Source organism: Phalangium opilio, unplaced genomic scaffold (genome assembly GCF_054372755.1).
Source record: "Phalangium opilio isolate 3A_F unplaced genomic scaffold, DU_Popi_V2 ptg000093l_1, whole genome shotgun sequence".
In the NCBI taxonomy this organism is placed as follows: domain Eukaryota; kingdom Metazoa; phylum Arthropoda; class Arachnida; order Opiliones; family Phalangiidae; genus Phalangium; species Phalangium opilio.
In genome coordinates this window covers 4,337,250-4,357,983 of record NW_028324198.1, presented here as the reverse complement: position 1 = coordinate 4,357,983, position 20,734 = coordinate 4,337,250, and the positions used below count along the sequence as shown (strand labels likewise).

The 20,734-nt window shown below is 37.4% G+C and overlaps 1 protein-coding gene across 1 annotated transcript; it reads left to right on the top strand.

Moving 5' to 3' along the window:
- Nucleotides 1-11,456: 11,456 nt before the first annotated feature.
- LOC149640676 (sterile alpha motif domain-containing protein 3-like) lies at nucleotides 11,457-20,160 on the top strand. The gene is made up of 8 exons (XM_089850633.1): nucleotides 11,457-11,756; nucleotides 17,964-18,059; nucleotides 18,134-18,382; nucleotides 18,800-18,994; nucleotides 19,060-19,141; nucleotides 19,583-19,756; nucleotides 19,867-20,008; nucleotides 20,093-20,160. Exons 3-8 carry the CDS (start codon nucleotides 18,276-18,278, stop codon nucleotides 20,158-20,160), a joined length of 768 nt encoding a protein of 255 aa, XP_089706759.1. The 5' UTR covers nucleotides 11,457-11,756; nucleotides 17,964-18,059; nucleotides 18,134-18,275.
- The last annotated feature ends 574 nt before the right edge of the window (nucleotides 20,161-20,734 follow it).

Sequence of the window (20,734 nt, the reverse complement as noted above, 5' to 3'; positions counted from 1 at the left end):
ATTTGAACGGAGCCAAATAAAACTATTCTGTTCGAAAAACACCCCTCTGCGCTTTAATGATTTTTTGCAACGGTTATACGTAAAAATTATTTTCATGAGGTCACTATCTTCATGATTTCGGTATTATGGACGACAAATTTTTGGAGGGGCCCATGGCCACCTCTAAATGTTTTGGAGGGGCTCGGGCCTCACAGGCCTATAGAACTCTACGCCTATTACGTTTTCACGAAAAACACTGACTAATTTTATGCAAATGAAAAACCGCCCTTTTCAACTTTTTTTTTTATAAAATAAACTAATGGGTGGATCATTTTCAATTTTGAACCACATACTAAGGGTTCAAATTTTAGTTCAAAGTTTTTTTCAAATCAGTGAATATAATATGAAAAAGTTACATCCAATGAAATAAATCCTTATACATTAAAGGCAGTATGAAGTCTTATCTAAGAGAGCGACCGCTCTCTCAGAATGAGTGCGTGATAACTGTTTATTTTGGAGAAGACGTAACCGTAAATTTTATACGCAAAAAACCGTTAATTTAGTGGAAACTATTCATTAATAACTAATTTCATTTAATCATAGACTTAAATATGATAAAGCAGTAAATTTAATTCCAGCTAGTAGCGTTTTTGGTAACATTTTGCTTCGGTTAATTTTATGGTAATTTCTTAAGAGACAAGGTGAAATTTGTTTTTGCTTAGACGCGTAATCAAGGGAATTTTTAACAGCTGAGAATTTTCCTCCACCTAAATTTGCTCTTGGGTAACGGTTACCTGCATACTCTACCGGAGACGTTTACTATTTTCAAATACGTAATAAATCATTCTGTGGACAGAAAAGTTGGTAAATCCCAAAGCGGCTAGAAAATTAAAATTTATGGTACAATATAATTTTACAAATTTAAATTTCATTCAAATAAGAGAATTAAATTTTATATGTTATCATAAAGTTCACAACTATAGTCTGGAACACGTAATCGCAATGTGCAGAAAACTCGGATGCAGTATTTCGAGAATCTTACAGCGTCAAGTTAACGTCACAACGAACACTATCTGTATAGTATTCGCAACAAAAACGTTTTCAGATATTGATAGCTTACCTTTTCAGAGAAACTGACTACGCTTACGTTATAGACCTCTTCTTCCATATGTTGAAGAAACAGAAGCCTTGTCCAACAGCAAATTTATGCTCCGATTTAGAGTCAAAAAATTATCGAATCTACAGCGTCACCTCACCATGAGAAGTCAAAGCTAGTTTTAACGCCGGAATCGACAGAAGAGTCCAATTACCTCCGTACGCTCATTTTGGTGTCATTATTATCTTGTAAAAACAGAGCCATAATAGTGTTTGGACACCATTTAGTTAAAACGTTCATTTCTAATCACGGAAACAGACTGGAATAACAGCGCCAAACGAGGTGTTCATCACTTTCAGATTCCCGGTCCATCGCGTTATAATTCTAGCGCTGTCTAGAATAGGTTTTAAAAGATTAGGCGTGATCATTTTTGTAAAAAACGAGGATGAAAACTTGTCCATTGATTAAAGTGAGTGGCTGGCCCCTCGACCGCAAGTTGGAATAATTTCTTTTTGAAATGATGGCATTTACAAAAAGCAATCACAGAGTGTTATTAAAGTCGTTTTAGAGTTTTCTTTGTTTTTCACGCACATTTGCGAAATAAAAACCAGAAGCTCGACAGCGTTTTGGCGCCATGAAGTTAAAATGTTCATTTTTAAAGGCCCATTTTCAATCATAATTTTCTACATAAATATTTGCGACAAAATTAATGTTCAGTCAAAAGCCGAAACACAAATTGTAGATGGTTTTAAAACAAGCGTCATATTCAGTTTTTCGTCTTTTCAGGCTTTAAGCCTTCAAGAAGCGGACATCTAAATGAGTTTGATATATGTTTCTCATTTTCTTTAAATTTAAGCCGCTCAAAGTGAAAGGAATTGAGTTACGTCATCTTTAGTTAATTTTATTCTATTGATACTTAGTAAATTGTATTCTATTGATACTTGTTTGAAAACGGTTAGAGTTACAGCTTTTCAATTTTCGTTTTTTTCTTCTTCGGAAGCGCATCAAAAAAACCAAAGCCAGAGGCTTGAAAATGATGATTGAAAATGGCTCTTAATTAAAGTAAGGAATAAAATCTCATTTTACTGGCGAAAAGCTGCAATAATGGCTTTGGTATTGATGGTTCAATATTAGAAAAATAGGTAACATACCGGTAAATAAGGTTTCGATTGCATTAAACCTTATTCTTACTCGGCTAGAAAAATGACATCGGAAAAAGAATTGACAGAAACATTTCAAGCCCGTTGGATGAAAAGTTTGTTCTATTATTTTTTTTCGTTGAACTTGGCGTAAATTCTGGGTATTTCACCAATGAACAAACGTTTTGGAAATGGTCTTTGATAAATATGTTTCGAGTGAAAAGGAAGAGGTTTGCTTTTTTATTTCAAGATCTCACCATAATTGAACTCTATGACCAACACATAGAACTTGCATATATAAGACAAGCAGACCCAGGGAGAACTTCCTCAATGGTAGAACTTCCATGTCATTTTGATTACGTCATTGGCTGAAACAATAAATAGTAAGTTAAGGGAAAATGTGAAGGGAACACTTGTTACCATGATTGTGTAATTAGTTAGATTCGCACTCGCGCAAGATCAGAGTTTAAAAGACGAGGTTTCCCCTGCAGCGCAATGGCTTCGGGCCGACTAGTCGGTTGGCAGTCTACCCATTTTTATTTTTGCACACGACATCTAGATGGCGTTTGCAAAAATATGACTCCATACGGAAAATTTGACGAGGGAAAAGCCACTCTGTAATAAAGTTTTCTGGGGGTGTAAGATGGGAAGCGTATTACGCCATTTAACGCGGAAATACACTCGGGATTACTTTTTACAGTTTTTATTTCAATATTGGAACGGATTAAAGGCATATCTCACGAATTTGCGGCAATAAAACCACCAAAAAGGTATTTTCCGGGGGAATACGCCAGTGGCTGATCCCTCGGGCGTCAAGTTCGTTTCTAGTTGACGAGGGGAAAGCCGCTCCGTAATAAAGTCATACTGAGGGTGTACGATGGGAAGCGTATTACGCTAGTTGCCTGATCCCTCGAATGCCGAGTGGCTGCTCGCGACGTGCGGGTTAGTAACCTCGTATTTTAAGCTTAAGATGATACTGAGAATAAACCTAGGGGTAGATTGCAGCTGTGAAGAAGACCGCGCGCTATAAGGGGCGCGTCAGCTTCACCGGGAAACGGGAGTCTTGTCTTATATTTTGTACGCGGGAAGCTAATATTTTCATTGCCGACTTAGTCCTGACGACGGCAATGCTCTAAGCCTTTGCTTAACTTGTAACCGATTAGCTTAAAAAGCTGAGGTTCACAGAGCCAGAAATAATGAGTCAAAAATTAGGTGACAAAAAATCTATCTCTTTATTAAACCAGGTTCTGGTTAGGTTAGTTTTATAATACAAAAATAGATAAATTTTGGGGTTAGTTAACTTTAGTAATAAATTATGATGATGATTATTTACAATGTCGAGTACTTAATTGGGGAAGCGCCAGTAGGGAATGTCCGTACTAAATACACATAACACTTACAGTGATATTTAGAGTCATGTGAACGGTGTCTTTGGTCTTGAAAACGGCACGCGACTAGAGTGAAAGCGCGGGAATTCACTATTAATGCAAACGTAAACCGTTAGAGGGTCGGAAGGTCGACCGTCTATCTTGCTGCCGGTAACAGGTGTTAGCCACTCGGGTGTTGAATAGGAGTCCCACTGACTGGCTTCTTGACTAAAGTACCACGGACTAACTAACACCGTTCCCTAGGCTATTCAGGCTATATATACTATTCCCTTACCTCTAGTTCGGCCTATCTAGACCAGGGGGCGCTCAAGTAGTGCAATAGAGCTCCCTCTGGCTAGAGACTCCGTTTTATTAGGATGGACATAGGCCTGGGGTTAAGTTCATATAATTTGGTGCCTGAATGGGTAAGTCTATAATGTTATTATGTTGTCCGCTACATCCCCCCACACATTAAAAAAGGACATTCCTACTCCCCACTGGCGCTTAATATACTTAATAGGGGTGAAAGAATTTTCTTCCCGAGGGAAGGAATACAGTCTTTCGATCTAACCTCCTCCTATACGGGCAATCCCGCACGTGGTGCGGGCACCCACATCGGTAACACGTTAACCCACCTACAGTAGTTCGGGGGGTTAAATGGGCCGTTAGATTAAACGGTGTTGCCGGGGTAGGCAACAATGCCCGACCCTGGCCTGACAGAGGAGGAGGCGTCGGCAATAAAGCAACCGAAGAAGATGGTTGAGGTGGTGAAGATGGTGTCGCCAACCGTCGCAGGAGTGCCCCTCGAGAAATACCCCGAGAAGGCACCCCAGCAAGGGTTGGAGCGACTGAACTACTTTTTTCGACGAAAAAAATCGATTGGAATATGACGTCAGGATGACGTAGGGCATGACGTCATGCTCGCTCTTATTGGCTGCCACAAGTAGGGGGAGAGGGGGCAGATTTTAGTACCGCATATTACAGGACATCCATGGCTTCATAGAAAGATTCAACCTAATGCGGATCCAGCGTCACTTGGATGAAGATTATGGCCCGTATTTTAATCGCGTTAAACTACTTCTGAAGCGTTTCAATTTCTCCGATTTGACCGAAGATCAATTCGGAATTTTTGTTTCCTTATGTGGATTATCCCGACCAGAAGACGAAACCATACGAACCAGAATCCTGCAACGATTAAATACCGAGGCCAACATTGAACTCAAGAATGTAATTGACGAAGTCCTGACCATCGTGGCTACGAATACTGAACAGACGGTTTTCCAAGCAAAGGCCACACCGATCAACAGCTTCCGTCGTCGGAAGACTTCTGTACGGCATCCTTCCAGATCTCCCGAGAAACGGAGAGCCAAGTCATCTCAAAGATCTTCGAAACCACCGCCATACGCCTGTTTTCGATGCGGAGAGATGCACTGGGTCAGGGAATGCACGCACGCTAAGACTGAATGCCATAAATGCTCTCGAACAGGTCACCTCGCTAGTCAATGTGAAAATCAGAAACGAGTATCCGGACACCGGAAACCAGACAGAAGCCAGATAAATACAGTCAGCCTGAATTCCATGCGACCTTCGAAACTCATAACGGGGGAATTCTTGGTTAACGACGTTCCCGTAGTTTTCTACTTGGACAGCGGAGCGGAAGGCAACATTATCAATGAGGCGACTTACGAACGAATTGGTAAGCCGAAGTTAACCCCCTGCAGTGAGCAAGGAGTGCTATTCGATGGATCAAGCACTACATTCCTTGGGAAAGCAACGGCGAAATTTAAACTGGGACCAGCTGAAATTCAACACAGCTTCTACTTGGCAAAAGACGGATCCCTAAACCTACTGGGAGTGGAAACCCTGGATTTTTTCGGCCTTCTGGAGAGCTTACGACAATGCTCTCGACCCGGTACTCAAGCCATTAACCTCTGTACTGCCTCCTCTGTCGCCGAATGCCTTGCGACGCTGAAGGACGAGTTTCCGGATGTCTTCGAGGACGGTTTGGGGCTGTGTACTAAAGCGAAAGCTCGTCTTACTCTCAAACCCGGAAGCACCCCAGTATACCGTAGAGCCAGGCCAGTTCCGTTCGATGCTCGCAAAACTATCGAAATGGAGATCAAACGCCTGGAAGAGTCAAATTTCTTGAAAGCCGTCGAGCACACTGATTGGGCAGCACCAATCGTAAGCGTAAGAAAACCTAACGGCACTACCCGTCTTTGCGCAGATTTTTCCACCGGCCTGAATGAGACCATAGAACTCAATCAACACCCATTACCGTTGCCGGAAGACATATTTGCGACGCTCAACGGGGGAAAACTTTTCTCCCAATTGGATCTATCTGAAGCATACTTACAAGTAGAACTGGACGACGATTCTAAACCACTTTGTACCATTTCCACGCATCTGGGAAACTTCCAATATCAGAGACTTCCGTTTGGGGTGAAATCCGCTCCGGGGATTTTCCAAACAATAATGGACCAAATGCTTGCTGGACTTGAATTCGCCACCGCTTACCTCGATGATATAATCATCGTCAGCCGTAACTTCGAAGATCACCAGCGACACCTCAAAGAAGTACTCTTCCGCATCAAAGACTATGGATTCCGCCTTCGCCTCGAGAAATGCAAGCTATTCATGACACAAATAAAATATCTGGGATTTATCATTGATAGCGCTGGTCGACGACCCGACCCCAAGAAAATCAAGGCTATTGTCCACATGCCAGCACCAGTTGACCTGCCAACGTTACGTTCATTTTTGGAAATGGGAAACTATTACCAGGTCTTCGTTAATAATATGCGTTTCATGAGACAACCACTGGACGAATTATTGGAGTCCAAACGGACTTGGTCTTGGACACCTAAATGTCAGCACGCTTTCGAGGAACTGAAGATGACGCTTCAATCAGATCTCCTTTTAACGCATTATGATCCTACACTGGACATCATTGTCGCTGCTGATGCCTCCGATTATGGACTTGGGGCGGTCTTCCAACATCGCATGCCAGATGGGTCAATTCAAGCTGTAGCTCATGTATCACGGGCATTGACCCCTGCGGAAAAGAACTATAGTCAAATCGAGAAGGAAGGTCTCGCGCTTACCTTCGCGGTCAAGAAGTTCCACAAAATGCTCTATAGGCGACGTTTTACTCTGCTCACGGACCACCTAAAATGCCAAAAGCATTTTCGCTACAGCGTCTGTGAAATGTTATTTGAAACGTGTTTATTGTTTGGCCTAAAAACAACCGTAATTGAAGAATTTACCTGGCTCTACTTAATCTGTAATTAAATACTCTTGACTTCGACGTTAAACCCCTACCAGGATATGGGCGTAAAAAATCTGGACGTAATGCAAACGGTTTATCTCCAAGGAAAACATATGGGGCAAAGATTTCAGTTCCTGGTAATTTTGCTGCTTCAGGAAGGTCGATGGAACCATTTTCCAAAGCCTTTCCCATGGCAGAGGAACTAAAAATGCCTCCATCAGAATTGGAACCAAATCCACCAATGTCTACAGCTATAAATTTATACTCAGCATCCACGATGGCCATCAACACCACTGAATTTGTACCCTTTTCCAATAATAAACATATAATGTAAAAAACTGCCTACATCATCACTACTATAATAATAAGCCATGACAGATAAAGGTTATATAAGTAACAGTAAAAATAGTGATTCTTACTTTATAGTTGTAATACATGAATCAACTATTGGGTGGCTGTTGAATAACCACGTGCTTTCCATCAACCGCCCCACAACAGTTTGGATACTGCCAATGGCGTTCGAAGCCATTCGCAATATCCTTCCAAATCCCTTTGGTTGGTGCCTAGAAGAACAATAGTAAATATTGCTTTGTTATTGTTTCTCTTTCCGGAGACATGCGTACCTTCAAATATAGAGGCTGTAGTATGTTCCACATGGCTTTGCATGTTTCCTTCACGATATAGTGAGCTGTGGATTTTCCAATTCTGAAGCCATAAGCGATGCTCATTAAACTCTCACCTGTAGCTAAATACCTTAATGTTATTGCTACTCTGTGAGCAGGAGAAATTGCTTCTCTTGATTGAGGAAATTATTTGAGTTCATTTGCGAGAAGTGCAACCAAGGTATCGAAAACGTCTGTTGACATTCGTGTAAAGTTTTTGAAGTACTCATGGTCGTGCATTCTCATTGCTTTTAGCTAGATTTCAATGTTTTAAAATATGCTTGATATAAATCATTGCGACAAATATTGCCATATTCCTACCAAAGTATGAAAATATCCTTCTTCTTTCCTTTTCTTCCAAATCGGATGCACCCACCAACGTCGTTTCACTTTGCATTTTTCGTTTCGCTTTCTTTTCTTTTTTAATAATAAATACCGTTTTTTAATAAAAGCAATGTCAAAACTTTAGCGCGTTTTCCATCTTCGTCCTCCATTTTCTGGACGACCCGTGATTAGAATGAGAAATAAGCGCGTCTGAACCAGCGTTTATGTGAACGAAGTCGCGGAAGCTGAAGCTGACGGAGTAAAGCAGACGCTTATTGAGTCAATCGGCAGCGGAAACCGTATTCTGTTCCGTCAGCTATCAGCTTGAGCTAAAAGCGGCTTTGCGAACGGGCCTAAAGAGGACGACGCCGTTTTTTTGCCGTGTTTATCGCGTAATCCAGCAGTAGGGTATTGGCCATAGCGCCATGGGCTGAGATGAACGCCTGTTGGGCCGGGTTAAGATGTAGTGCCTGCCGTAAGCGAGACGCCAATATGTTATGAAAGACGCGAACTAGTAGGGACAGAATAGTTATGGGTCTCCAATTTGTCGCGCACGTAAGGTCGCCCGCCTTGGGAATGAGAACCGTGCGTCATTGTTTAAGGGAATCAGGCAAGTCCTTCAAATAGAAGAAGACATTAAAAATAAATGGCAGGTCGGAGATACGTAGGGACCGCAGGTTTATCAGGGTAAGTTGATCGGGGCCAGTTGACGAGGCCGTTTGTCGCGAGAGCGCGTGCGATACCTCCGAACTGATTACGGGGAAGTAGGTATGGGCGCGACGTGGTTTAAGAACAACTGGCGCGAGGTCATCAGCGGACGCGGAGGAGAACAGCTCGCCAAAGGTAGACGAGATGTCCGAAACGCTGGGAACCGCCGTGGCGTCCAAGTAAGGATCCAATATGAGCTTAGAGAGCTTCTTTTTATTAGTTTTGAATAATGATTGAAATTGGGCATACCGACGCCTCTTTTTTGTGCGCGAAGGTACGTCAGGAGTAGGTCTGCGGTGAGCTTGTTGAGGCCTAAGAGGGAAACGCCGACTAAGCAGATCTGCGACAGCTGCCAGAGAGTTTTATTAATTTATTTATAAAACATACTAGGCTTAATTTGTTCCCAAAAATTTACATTTCACAACGACTTAGCTCTTTTGATGAATGCTATAACCATCTAGCAATTCGTAATACTTCTCTTCTCCCGCTCTTAAAAGGTCCCATTGACCAGTCGGTTGAGGTGGTATTTCATAACACTGATAAAATTGGTGCCGTTGACTTAGGGTTTTGGTAAGGTTTCAAAAGTTGTTGGAAATCTTAGCTATATCTTTAGAGTAACGGTGCTTACTTTCGAAACGAATACATGATATATGGCTTAAGGGACCATATAACTTTATGCACCTTGCATAATGCAGCAAAAAATGAAACTTGGGTGTAATTTTGGGTGAACCCATTGTTTTTAACATCTTGAAGAAAACGTTCTATAAGCAACTCAAGTTCTGGAATATAAACTTTATGAACATAAGGCGCATAAATTATGTCACATATCTCTCTTAATCTAAGATAAACGCCCCAATGCGCGTCGCCTACCTCGGGTAAAAAATCAAAAAGAGGCAAGAGTCGAAAAACACAATATGTTTCACTAGCGGAACCTTTAAAATTACTGTCGCCCATAATTGCTTGTCGTAGTTGAACTTGTGGCTTATTTTGTTCCGTTTTACCGAATTGAAAGTTTTCAATGCATTTGTTGAATTCTTCCAATGTAAGCCTTTTGCTAGATATAAGTTTCTTCAAAACGCCTTTCAAAATAGACGGAATTACTCCTTCTTTTATATCGTGCATTGGGTCAGTCGTCAATTGCTCAGTTAAGTCGATATCCTTAATTCGCATTAAAGGACTTTCGCTTCGAACACCATAAATAGAGCTGTTTTTATCACTAATAGCGATTTGTTGAAGATAATAGATGTGTCGACTGTCGAGGCAGAGAGCGTAGTACACATTGTCGCTGATTTCAGATAAATCTTGATAGTCAACCATACAAAATCATCAAACCCGTCCAGAGCTAAAGCATTGATTAAAACCACCAAGCTTATGCAATCCAAGATTATCCCCCGAAAACACAGAGGCGGTTGCTATCACATTTCGATTAAAGCATTTGAGAAAAACACCTTCTTGAAGCAAGTTTAAGTCGTATATTAAAGACCAAATAGCTCTCTCATTCCGAACCTTTCCACACCTGCAGAATTCGCCAGAAAAACCAAGTGTATGTTACTTAGTTTTGACTTATGTTTCGCTTGCCGGTTTAATATAGAAAAATAGCATCCGAACATTTTATTCTTCCCCCTTTGCTTCCAAGGGGATTGCAAACATCGAACTCATCTAAGTACACTTGCAGCTGCAAATTCCAAGGACTTTGATGTGCTTGTCGATTAAAATTTTTTTTCGAAATTTCTGAATTTACATAATGAGAAATTATGGGTGAGTCATGATTTGGTGGTTCGTGTTTTTCGTGCTCATTGAAATTGGTATATAACTTTTCTAAAACCTTTGTTATTGGCACATAATGAAAATGCTTCTTTTTATTTTGAAACAATGACTCAGTGAAAGTATACTGCATAGGTTCCACTATGCCAAGCTCTTTTTTGCACATCATTTTAATCTTATATTTAGAAGACACACTTTCAAAAGCATCCTGAACATCATGCAAAACTAATGAGAGCTCATTTTTTGGTATTTCATAGTTTTTGTCTTTTAAAATTTGAGTCACATTTTCAACATGTATATTGAGTAAATACATAGAATAGTCATGAAAGTCTTTACATAAGCTTTCGATTATGCTCACCGGAAGGTGATGTTTTTCACGGTATTTCAGTAGTAATTTTAATATCATGTTTTTAATCTCAACTGGTTTCAGGGTATTTTTGTTTTTAGCCCTATCGTCTAGATTTCCTTCACCTTCCATCATTTCCTCACAACTTTCATCGTTTTCCAAGTGATTCACTTCATTTTGCGGAACTTCTTCGTTAGGAATTGCTTCATTATTATTATGATTTTCTTGGAAAGCCTCATTCTCAAATTCGTTTTTATGTTTATCTCTCACGTGTTTTCTATACGAATCTATCTTTTTAAACGAACGTTGGCATCCTTCAAATCCACAAATAACATTAAAGCCGGGGTCATGTTCGTGATCTTTTTTCATGTGCGTAAGAACATTTGAAAATGTTCTTGAATAAGATATACATTTAACGCATTTGTATAGTTTTGCATCCTGTTGATTCATATTCCCGCTGCAGAACTGACCAAAATTAGATAAGATATATATATATATAGATTGATAAAATTCACTTTGATTCATCCAATGAAAATTATTATCTTATGTCTACTATATGCAGAAAACGTTTGAAACGAGGCCTTTATATAAAATCCACGTTCCTGTATCGCGCATCCCTAAAAATAGACTGAAGTAAAACCTTTAGGAAATTAGGTTTAGCTTCTTGGAATTTCTTTTGGGCAAAAACGAGTGAAAGAAAGAATGACAAAACACGTGTGAGGGGTTTGGGGTAGAGACCCAGGAGAAGGGAACCGGTCCTCCTCCCTGTAAATACTAGGACAATAGCCTTCTTTGGAAATTGAAGCAGTGAAAATGAAATGACCTTCAAGTGCCTAGTACTGTTAGTAGGCTACGAAGAAGAATTCAAACTCGGGCCAACACCAGTTCAGTTAGAACGTTTTAAAATTCAACGCGATCGTGTGGATTAAGTGGAGAACACCATGAACCAAAAAGACCGTAGTTCAAGAGGTGTAACATGTTTACTATGCTTTGGGAAAAGAAAACGAAAGCTATACTTATCATCACCAACTTTTGCTGAATTTAACTCGACGTTAAAAGACAAAAGTTATGATGCCTTTAGAGGACCAAACTTGATTTATATGGTAAGTAAAAATTCTTATTTTCTTTAATAGACGATATTTATAATTATCATACTTAAACGACGATGCTAAGCTCCACTCATTCTTGTTTTTTCTTACGAAATTTTACGAAACACCTCTATTCTAGAGGGCCGGTAGGCCCTTCTAGATAAGATCCCACACCCTCCCGTAATGTTAAATGAAAATTCACAGATTTTCGCCGATTTTCCCATAGGAATAACATGGGGTTTTTGGTGCTCCTGTACATCGAATCATTTAAAAACTGCATGGAAGTTAGCTTTCGGAATACTTTTAAATTAACAAGTAACTATTCAAGGTGTGCCTTTTTCAAGTTTCATCAAATTTAATTAAGTCTAAGTATGTTAATTTAATTAAAAATGTAAGTACCTCAAAAGATTATTCTACAGCAGACGACGCTAATTGTTCGTTACTCTACAGTAGACGACGCTAATTTGCCATTTCACCGCCCTGAAACTTTAACTTGATATTTTTCAATAAATATAACACTATATTTATTAAAAACTTCTCTGGCGGGTCTAATTTTCGTTTAATTATGTGTCTCGGTTGAAATTCTATACTTAAGATACCTTTTTAATTTATATTTTAGATGTTAGTTTCGACCAAGGCTTAAGTTGCCTTACTTAGGCCATGGATTTATAATAGAAGCTTACGCTTCATGGATATTTCCCTGTAGCCTTCAGTAAGGCATTTTGATTTTAAACACATTTATGTCACAAAAATTCGCGCGGGTGGGGACTGGGGGGCTGATGACTTAGAAATTGAGGCAAACTTTTTTCTTTTGGCGCGCGTGCACGCGCGCTATTCATAATTAGAACTCGATCACGTGAAAAACTTCAACCCCCCTCTGAATTTGCCTCAAATTGTACGTCACAAACGCGCGTGCCAGGCTGGTACTATTTCAGACGAGGAATAAATGTTGTGCGCGTTTTAAGCATAGATATAGTAAAACTATAAAGGGTCTAGATCCACTTCGCTGGCTTAGGCTTAACGAAAAAACGCGGAAGGGGCAACGAGCAGACAGCCGCTATTTTCTGGGGGTAGCCGTATAAAACGCCATCTATCGGGAACTTTCGAAACTAAATTAAAGGATGAGCTTAGAGTAGTGGCACTCTATGTTAACCCCCTATAGGGCATAATAAGTCAAACCCTCGGAGATGCCATTACTCCATTTTATACGAGCTAAGAGCGGAAAAACGTTTTTTATAAATTTTTTACCTGTAAAATCTTTTAAAAAACACTTGGAACTTGTATTTCTACTTTTTTTCAAGGAAATACCACCGTTTTCTGAAGGTAAGAGTGTTTTTTTATACATTTATTAGTAATAAAAACATTTAAGGCGAGCTAAGCCTTGGTCATGGCCATAATGTAGATTTGCACATAGAGAAAAGAGGCTGTACGCTGAAAACACGCTAATCACTAATCTGCCATGGATGAACCATGAATCTGCCGTGTTTTACAAGACCAAGGCTTAGCTCGCCTTAAATGTTTTTATTACTAAAAAATGTATATAAAAAGACTCTTACCTTCAGAAAACGGTGGTATTTCCTCGAAAGTAAGTAGAAATACAAGTTCCAAGTGTTTTTTAAAAGATTTTACAGGTGTAAAATTTATAAAATACGTTTTTCCGCTCTTAGCTCGTATAAAATGGAGTAATGGCATCTCCGAGGGTTTGACTTATTATGCCCTATAGGGGGTTAACATAGAGTGCCACTACTCTAAGCTCATCCCTTAATTTAGTTTCGAAAGTTCCCGATAGATGGCGTTTTATACGGCTACCCCCAGAAAATAGCGGCTGTCTGCTCGTTGCCCCTTCCGCGTCGACCTCCCATTGAATTGTGTATCTACCCTTTTAATATATCTATGGTTTTAAGGTGAGTGAAATATCCAGGAAGCGTAAGCTTCTATTATAAATCCATGCTAAGGCAGGCTATTGAGTGAGTCTATGCAATGGGTGATTGTAAAAGCTGGAAGGATAGATGGATCAGTGTTGGAAATAAGGATATTTTTAAAACTGGATCTGTGGCCTAGGTATTTTAATTAAAATAACTGTCCACGGTGCCAATCACTGTAAACGTACAAGGGCAGTGCACGCAATGTCATGGATAATTGCAATCGTAAAGTGGACTGTAAAAGATACGGCTTTGATAGTTTAAAATAGTTTCAGGTTTGTTTTGAAGTTGACTATAAAGCTCGGGTTCTAAAACGAATTGTGAGCCGAATCATATAAGAATTAGTAGAAGTGTAGAACCATTTTTAACCTCGTCCTAGAAGTGAAAAATTTCGCATTTCAGGCAAATATTATTTTATAATAGATTAATACAAATAAAGACTGAAGGAACAGATATTATATAAAAAGGACTTGGTTTGCCCAAGCCTAAAAAACAAAACGATAAGAGTTTTTTCCAGTTGACTGAAGCGCGGATATTTTATTTTTCTATATAATTTTAAAGACAATCTGTATTTTACTACTCTTTAATTCAATCTCCTGATTTTACTGGTAATGGATTTATTTCCAATAAATTAATTGAAATAAAATATTACTTATCTCAGATTTTTCATGATAAAATTTTTACGAAAATGGAATTGTTGTTGAAAAATCTGAGATAAGATATTTTATTTCAATTAATTTATAGGAAATAAATCCATTACCAGTAAAATCAGGAGATTGAATTAAAGAGTAGTAAAATACAGATTGTCTTTAAAATTATATAGAAAAATAAAATATCCGCGCTTCAGTCAACTGGAAAAAACTCTTATCGTTTTGTTTTTTAGGCTTGGGCAAACCAAGTCCTTTTTATATAATTCCTATAAGTTTCCTTGAATCTGGTAAAACTAAATAAAAAGTACCCCCACTAGTAACTATATTTTGCCTAAAGTTAATATTTGCTCTGTATTGATGAAAACATTAAATCAAAAATAGAAAGCACAACTGTAGTGTATTTCTTTACGAGAAACCAAGAGTTATTTTGACTTAATATTTGACCCTCCCTCCTTCGTGACAAAAATCTTACCCCCCTCAAATAAAATACTAGGAGCAGTTCACTTCTTTGCTTAAGGTCGCACTATGGTCTGATTAAATCAAATTAGAATGTTTAACCCTGCCTTCCAAAGTGCATTAATTTAATGATGTTTAAATGTTTAGCTTCATTAAATCTTGTTTCTTGTTTAACGACGCACCCTGAAGCCAGGTGAATAGAGCTATCTCAGTTGTGACGTCAGTGTCTAGGTAAAACGTCACGGGTTTAGGTTTGGCAGTGGGCGGCCATGTTTGGTACCGCTTTGGTTCTATGGGCAAATAGCAGGGGTGACGTCACACTAAGCCTACTGAGATAGCTCTATTGCCCTTCGATAAAATACCCTGTGGGGAAGGTTTACCATAAGTTATAGGGGAAAGCTATATTTTCGCTGTAAATGTTGCCGACTGAAAAACAACATTTACTAAGGTTTTTCGGTTTAAGGGCCCAGTTGAATTATGTCAAAAAAACTGCACCAATTAGTAACAAAAACAGTTCTTTAGTGACATTCATTTAAGTAAATTAATCCACCATACGCGCACTGCTAAAGTAGCAGAAAAAAACTCTCGTGTTAACGCGTATGAGATCAAGGAAGATCCATGTTCGAAGTGAAGTATAAAATGTCGCCAATAGAGTGCTGTCAGAAGCGCGGGTGTGACGTCACCCATGCTGTTTTCCCATAAAGAAAAAACGGTAACTGTCATGGCCGCCCATTGCTAAAGGCAGAATCATGACGTTTAACCTTGGATCTGACGTCACAACTGACAGCACTCTATGCTCTCTCTCTCTCTCTCTCTCTTAGTTTTCTTAAGCCTTTCACCTTTTATTTGTAAAAACCCGCTTAGTCATGTTTTTGGTCGAGAGAGAGAAAGAGATGCTATCTCGCTAGGAATGGAAAGTCCCCGTCTTTGGTGGTCCTCTCTTCTCGTCGCTCGAGATTCTCTTCAATCATGGAAAATTTTGTACCACCAAAGACGTGCTTCCAAAAGTCCACAATTTCAATAAGTATAAGTAAATACAGAAAAAAATAGTTTCAAATTAGAATACAAAATTAAAATGAATACAAAATAAAAGTAATACAAAAATACAGAATTTCAGTTCACGACTGATTTACTTTTTAACATACCCAAAACAAACAAGATGTATAATTTCTCCCCAAAAATTACTCGCTTTTTATATGTACACTATTTTCATAAATAGTCTAAATACTTTAGTATTTACGTCTGCGCAGGCGCGAACGGCCGTCAACGCACCTGGCAAAGCTACAAGTTGCTTGTGTAAGAAGCTAGACTTAACTTAATTTTTAATTGGCTGGTTTTACAACCGAACATTTTTACAATCGGCCAAAATCTGGTTTCCCGTTTTTTGTCAGCCACCCCAATCACGCGGATAGCCGTTAATTATTTTTACGATTCCACTTTTTTCTCTATGACAGAAGTACTAGGGGACTGTCCATAAACTTCGTCACGCAAAAAAAGTCAGATTTTTAATCCCTCCCTCCCCCATCGTCACACTACCGTCTTAATAATGTGAACCCCTCCCTTTCAGTGTACGTCACACAGATATCGTTAACCCCCCTTAAAAATTAAAACTATCCATTTTTCAAATATATATTTATTTATAATTCGGCAATTTCCAAGAATACCACCCACCTCTCGGATTTTAATTTGGTTTGGTTTTTTGGAAAGTATATGAGGTAAGAAAAATTATGCCGTAAAAATTTTTGGCCGGAAATTAATAGGAAAAAAGTTAGAGCAAACAGAAAATTTGGAAAAGCCCCCCTATTTATATAAATATGGAGGGTCCCGGCACGCGCGTATACTCGATTATTGCCTTTGTTAAATCGTCCCCCTTATTTCAACGCCCCTACTTCACCCACTCCACCCCCGTGTGAGACTGAGGATTTCGCCTCCCATGTCATAGTGCGTACTTCAGGCATCTTACAGAAACTTGTGTGAACTTGTCATTTTTCTGGCGCAATACTTTGAAAATCTTTGACGTACACGTTATTCGGCCCATTTATCAAAACATCTATTACTAGCCTACATTCGTTTAAGGTTGGAGATAAATTAAACCACGCAATAAACAAGGGATGAGTGTGATTTCGCACTACCAAGGTGCATAGTTTTATCAATTTGATTTATCAATACGATGTCCTCACATACTATCCAAGTACTATGTTACACTTGATGGAAAAATACTAACATCCCCCAACAGCGATGTCTGTACAATATTAATCACGTGAGCGCTTTTGTTTATTGCAATTGTTAATAAATTGTAATTTAAAATACTTTAAATTCAGTAACAACTATAATGATATATCAAAGAAAATCGACTATTTGAAAAGTTGGAATCAAAATTTAAAACAACTGCAAGAAACGCTTCATCCATATAAAAAATCGGAACAATTAGATGTAAAAACAAAAACCAGGAACGAGAGATATTTGAGAAACATTGAGAACATTACTAGAAAAGTAGATAGAGAAATAGCGGAACTCGAGGAGAGAAATTTTGCATACCAACATTAATAATTTTTACTTTCTTTGCCATACTGATAACTATTTTACAAGGAGTATTAAGAGAATATTTTTTTTTCATTCATGGACGAAATTCTATATCGAGTTACCTATTATAAAGAGTTAGTATCAAATTTAAAAATTCTATAGGAGCAAAAGATTGTTTAATATCACAACTAAGCTACCTCTTTTTATAAAACCAATAATAATGGCAGCCCACATCTTTGTCTGTATTAAGCTCTTTGGAAAAATAACATGGTATACCGCTAGTTTATCTCTTAGTTTCATCATAGAGGATAGACAGAAGAGGAGTAGCAGTTATATTCAGTTCTCGTTTAAGATTTTGGGGCTATTTCTGGCATTCGGTTTTCTGGTAGACACGTGACTTGTATAGAAGGTAATCAGCCAATGGGAAAAAACAGGAAACGAAGGGTAAACTTGGGGCGAAATTTTCCATTATGCATTGGTTAATACCATACTGTCTACTCCTCTACTGTCTATCCTCTATGGTCAGAGGGGGGATACACGGCACTGCCCTCTGTCAACTTGCTGTAAGGTTAATTCATTCATTTTAAATAGGATGGCGTGGTTTTTCCTATAAATATAGTCTATACAATAAACTTATCATTAACAAAGGCTTAATAATTCATTATTTTAAGGTTTATGATAAATTGTTTATGCAAGAACTTGAGGTTGATCAATCAACTGAATTCCATGACTTAATGGTGATTCAAGTGAGAAATTCGTTTGACAGCGTACGTTAGAAATTGGAACACTAAAATGTTTGAAATTATTTAATTTAACATCTACAATTTAAATTGTTATACAGGAAGAAGAGCCTAATCTTAAAAAAAAAAGATTTCTAGCCATGATGACAGTGAAATCTTAGTTAATGAAGAGGAAACACAAAAAAAAACAAAGATTTGAGTAGAAAACTGGCCAGCACCAGTACCAAGGAAGTCTCATCTTCCATGGAAGGAACAGAATCAGAGGTGGTAGATCCAGACTCTCCAGAATCACAGGTGGTAGATCCAGGCTCCCCAGAATCATCCAGTCCGAATTTATCAACAAACTCCTGGTAATTATGTTATACTTACCTATATACAATATTAAAAGACAGGCTGACGGCGAAAATTTAACTTTTCCTGTCATATTCGAATTAATAGCTTTCATCTAAAAACAATAAATTATTTATAATGTTGAAGGAAAAGTTCAAAATAAAATTATATATATATTCAAAATAAAATTATTTATAATTTTAAAGGGAAAAGTTAACGAGAAAATTATTTAAATATATGTTATTGGCCATTAAAAACTATAAATATTTCCAATTAAAACTATACTTCTATCTACAATCTTTAGAAGTGATGAGCATTTAACTAACACTAAAAATATTTATAGTTTTTTATGGCCTATAACATATATTTAAATAATTTTAGCTTTCATTTTCCTTTAAAGGATGATTATACCTGTTTTAATATGTCTTGATTTCCAGGGTTCTTCAAAATGAAACAACAACTATTCCAAAAAATTGCAAAACTACATTTTGTTTGGATTACAAAGTTCCCACCCTACCTGAAGAAGCAACAAACCCCCAGAAATATAAAGCTCTATGTGAAATTCAAAAAGAATTTATCAACAAGGAAGTCTTGACCCTTATTTCAAATGACTTAATTCACAAATACTCTCTGTAAGTTGTGCAAGACAAGGTGTTAATTTTTTTATTTTTACTTTATTAATGTATCTATTGTTTAGATATCCTTTATCTTGGGTTGCGGTAGCAAAGAAATTGATCAGAGAATATCCCCATCTAAGTCAAACTCCCGGAGCTGGATATGTAAGGTTTCATTAACATCTTTTTAAGAAAGAGTGAAATAACCTGACAACCATGTTTAAACTAACCATACCAAAAAAGTGTCCATAGTTCTATATGAATTTTCAAAGTTTTTCTGAATTATTAATTAATTGATTATTAATTTATTATTAATTAATTATTAATTTATTATTAATTAATTATTAATTTATTATTAATTTATTATTAATTAATTATTAATTTATTATTAATTTATTATTAATTAATTATTAATTTATTTTTAAAATGATTCTGGGATATTTCCTGATTAACTATGCAGATAGGTTTTAGAATTAGTAGAAGAATCGATAAAAAATAGCGTTCTTTTCCTATTCATCATCCCATTAAAGCGAGGGACTGTATATCGTGAAAGAGTCCTTTGAAGGATAGTTAACAAATATATTGCTTTTTTATTTAATTTCATAGGAGTTTTGGCAAAACAAACTGAGATCAAAATTCAAGAACTTTCGGTTTAAAATTAAAGATGACGAAACTGTGAACAAAGCTAAGGCTAAATTTGGCTTGGCGTCGAAAAAAAGCGCAAATAATACCAGCTGTGACACTGTAGAAGGAGAAGAAGCAGTTAGATTTGAAATGCCAGTAAGTAAGATAAAAAGATTTGGGGTGGTTAAGTGGGAATAAGTGAGAATAATTGCATTATTCTACTAAAAGGTCTGTTATATAAATATATTAACTTCATTTCGTTGCAGGAACCTGAAGTTTTTGAGGATGATATTTCAATATCATTTCACAAGAAACACATGGTCGAAGAACTTAAGAAAAATGATCCTGACTGGACAATTATTCGATCAAAAAGGATTTCTACTATAACTGATCGATCTAAATTAATACGTACGGAAAGCTTAAATGTCGTGCTTCAAGAGTATCCTGCTTTAAACTATTCAGAGCAGGTATTTATTATATTTAATATTTTAGAAATAGATATATTTAAGAAAATACAACTTCCTAAGAAATATATTTTTTATCAACTTATCATGCTTTAAAATTTCTTTAAATTACTATTTTTGATTTAAATATTAAAAATGTTTTCTTTTAATTTAGATTAACTTGGAGCTTTTCAACATAAAAAAAATAAATTTGAACGAAAAACTTCTTACATCACTGTTGGTAAATTCGGACATAATTTGGAAAATTGTAAAAGCTAAAACGACGCTGGATTTAAAAACTGAAATCCTCGAAGCAATAAGAAAGGAAAATGATATTCAAGAACAAAATAGTAAATATATTATTTACATATTTTTCATTTCTAATAAAATATACAGGTTGTTGGTAGGACCGAAGTACAGTGGATTCTATGGGCTGTTTTAGTTGAAAATGTTCTATGACATCATCGGAGCGTTTAAAAGATGACCCATTACCTTTAAATTAGAAGCTGAAAGACTGCTTATTTAATTGAGCTGGTCATCCGTAAAACACTCCAATTATGTCTTGTTTAGGGTGGCCCTCAGAGCAAAATGTCATAGAATATTTTCGATTCAAAATCACCCATTGAACCATCCCACTGCAATTCGGTCCTACCATCCTTTATGGAACACTATGTTTCACATTACATAAGTT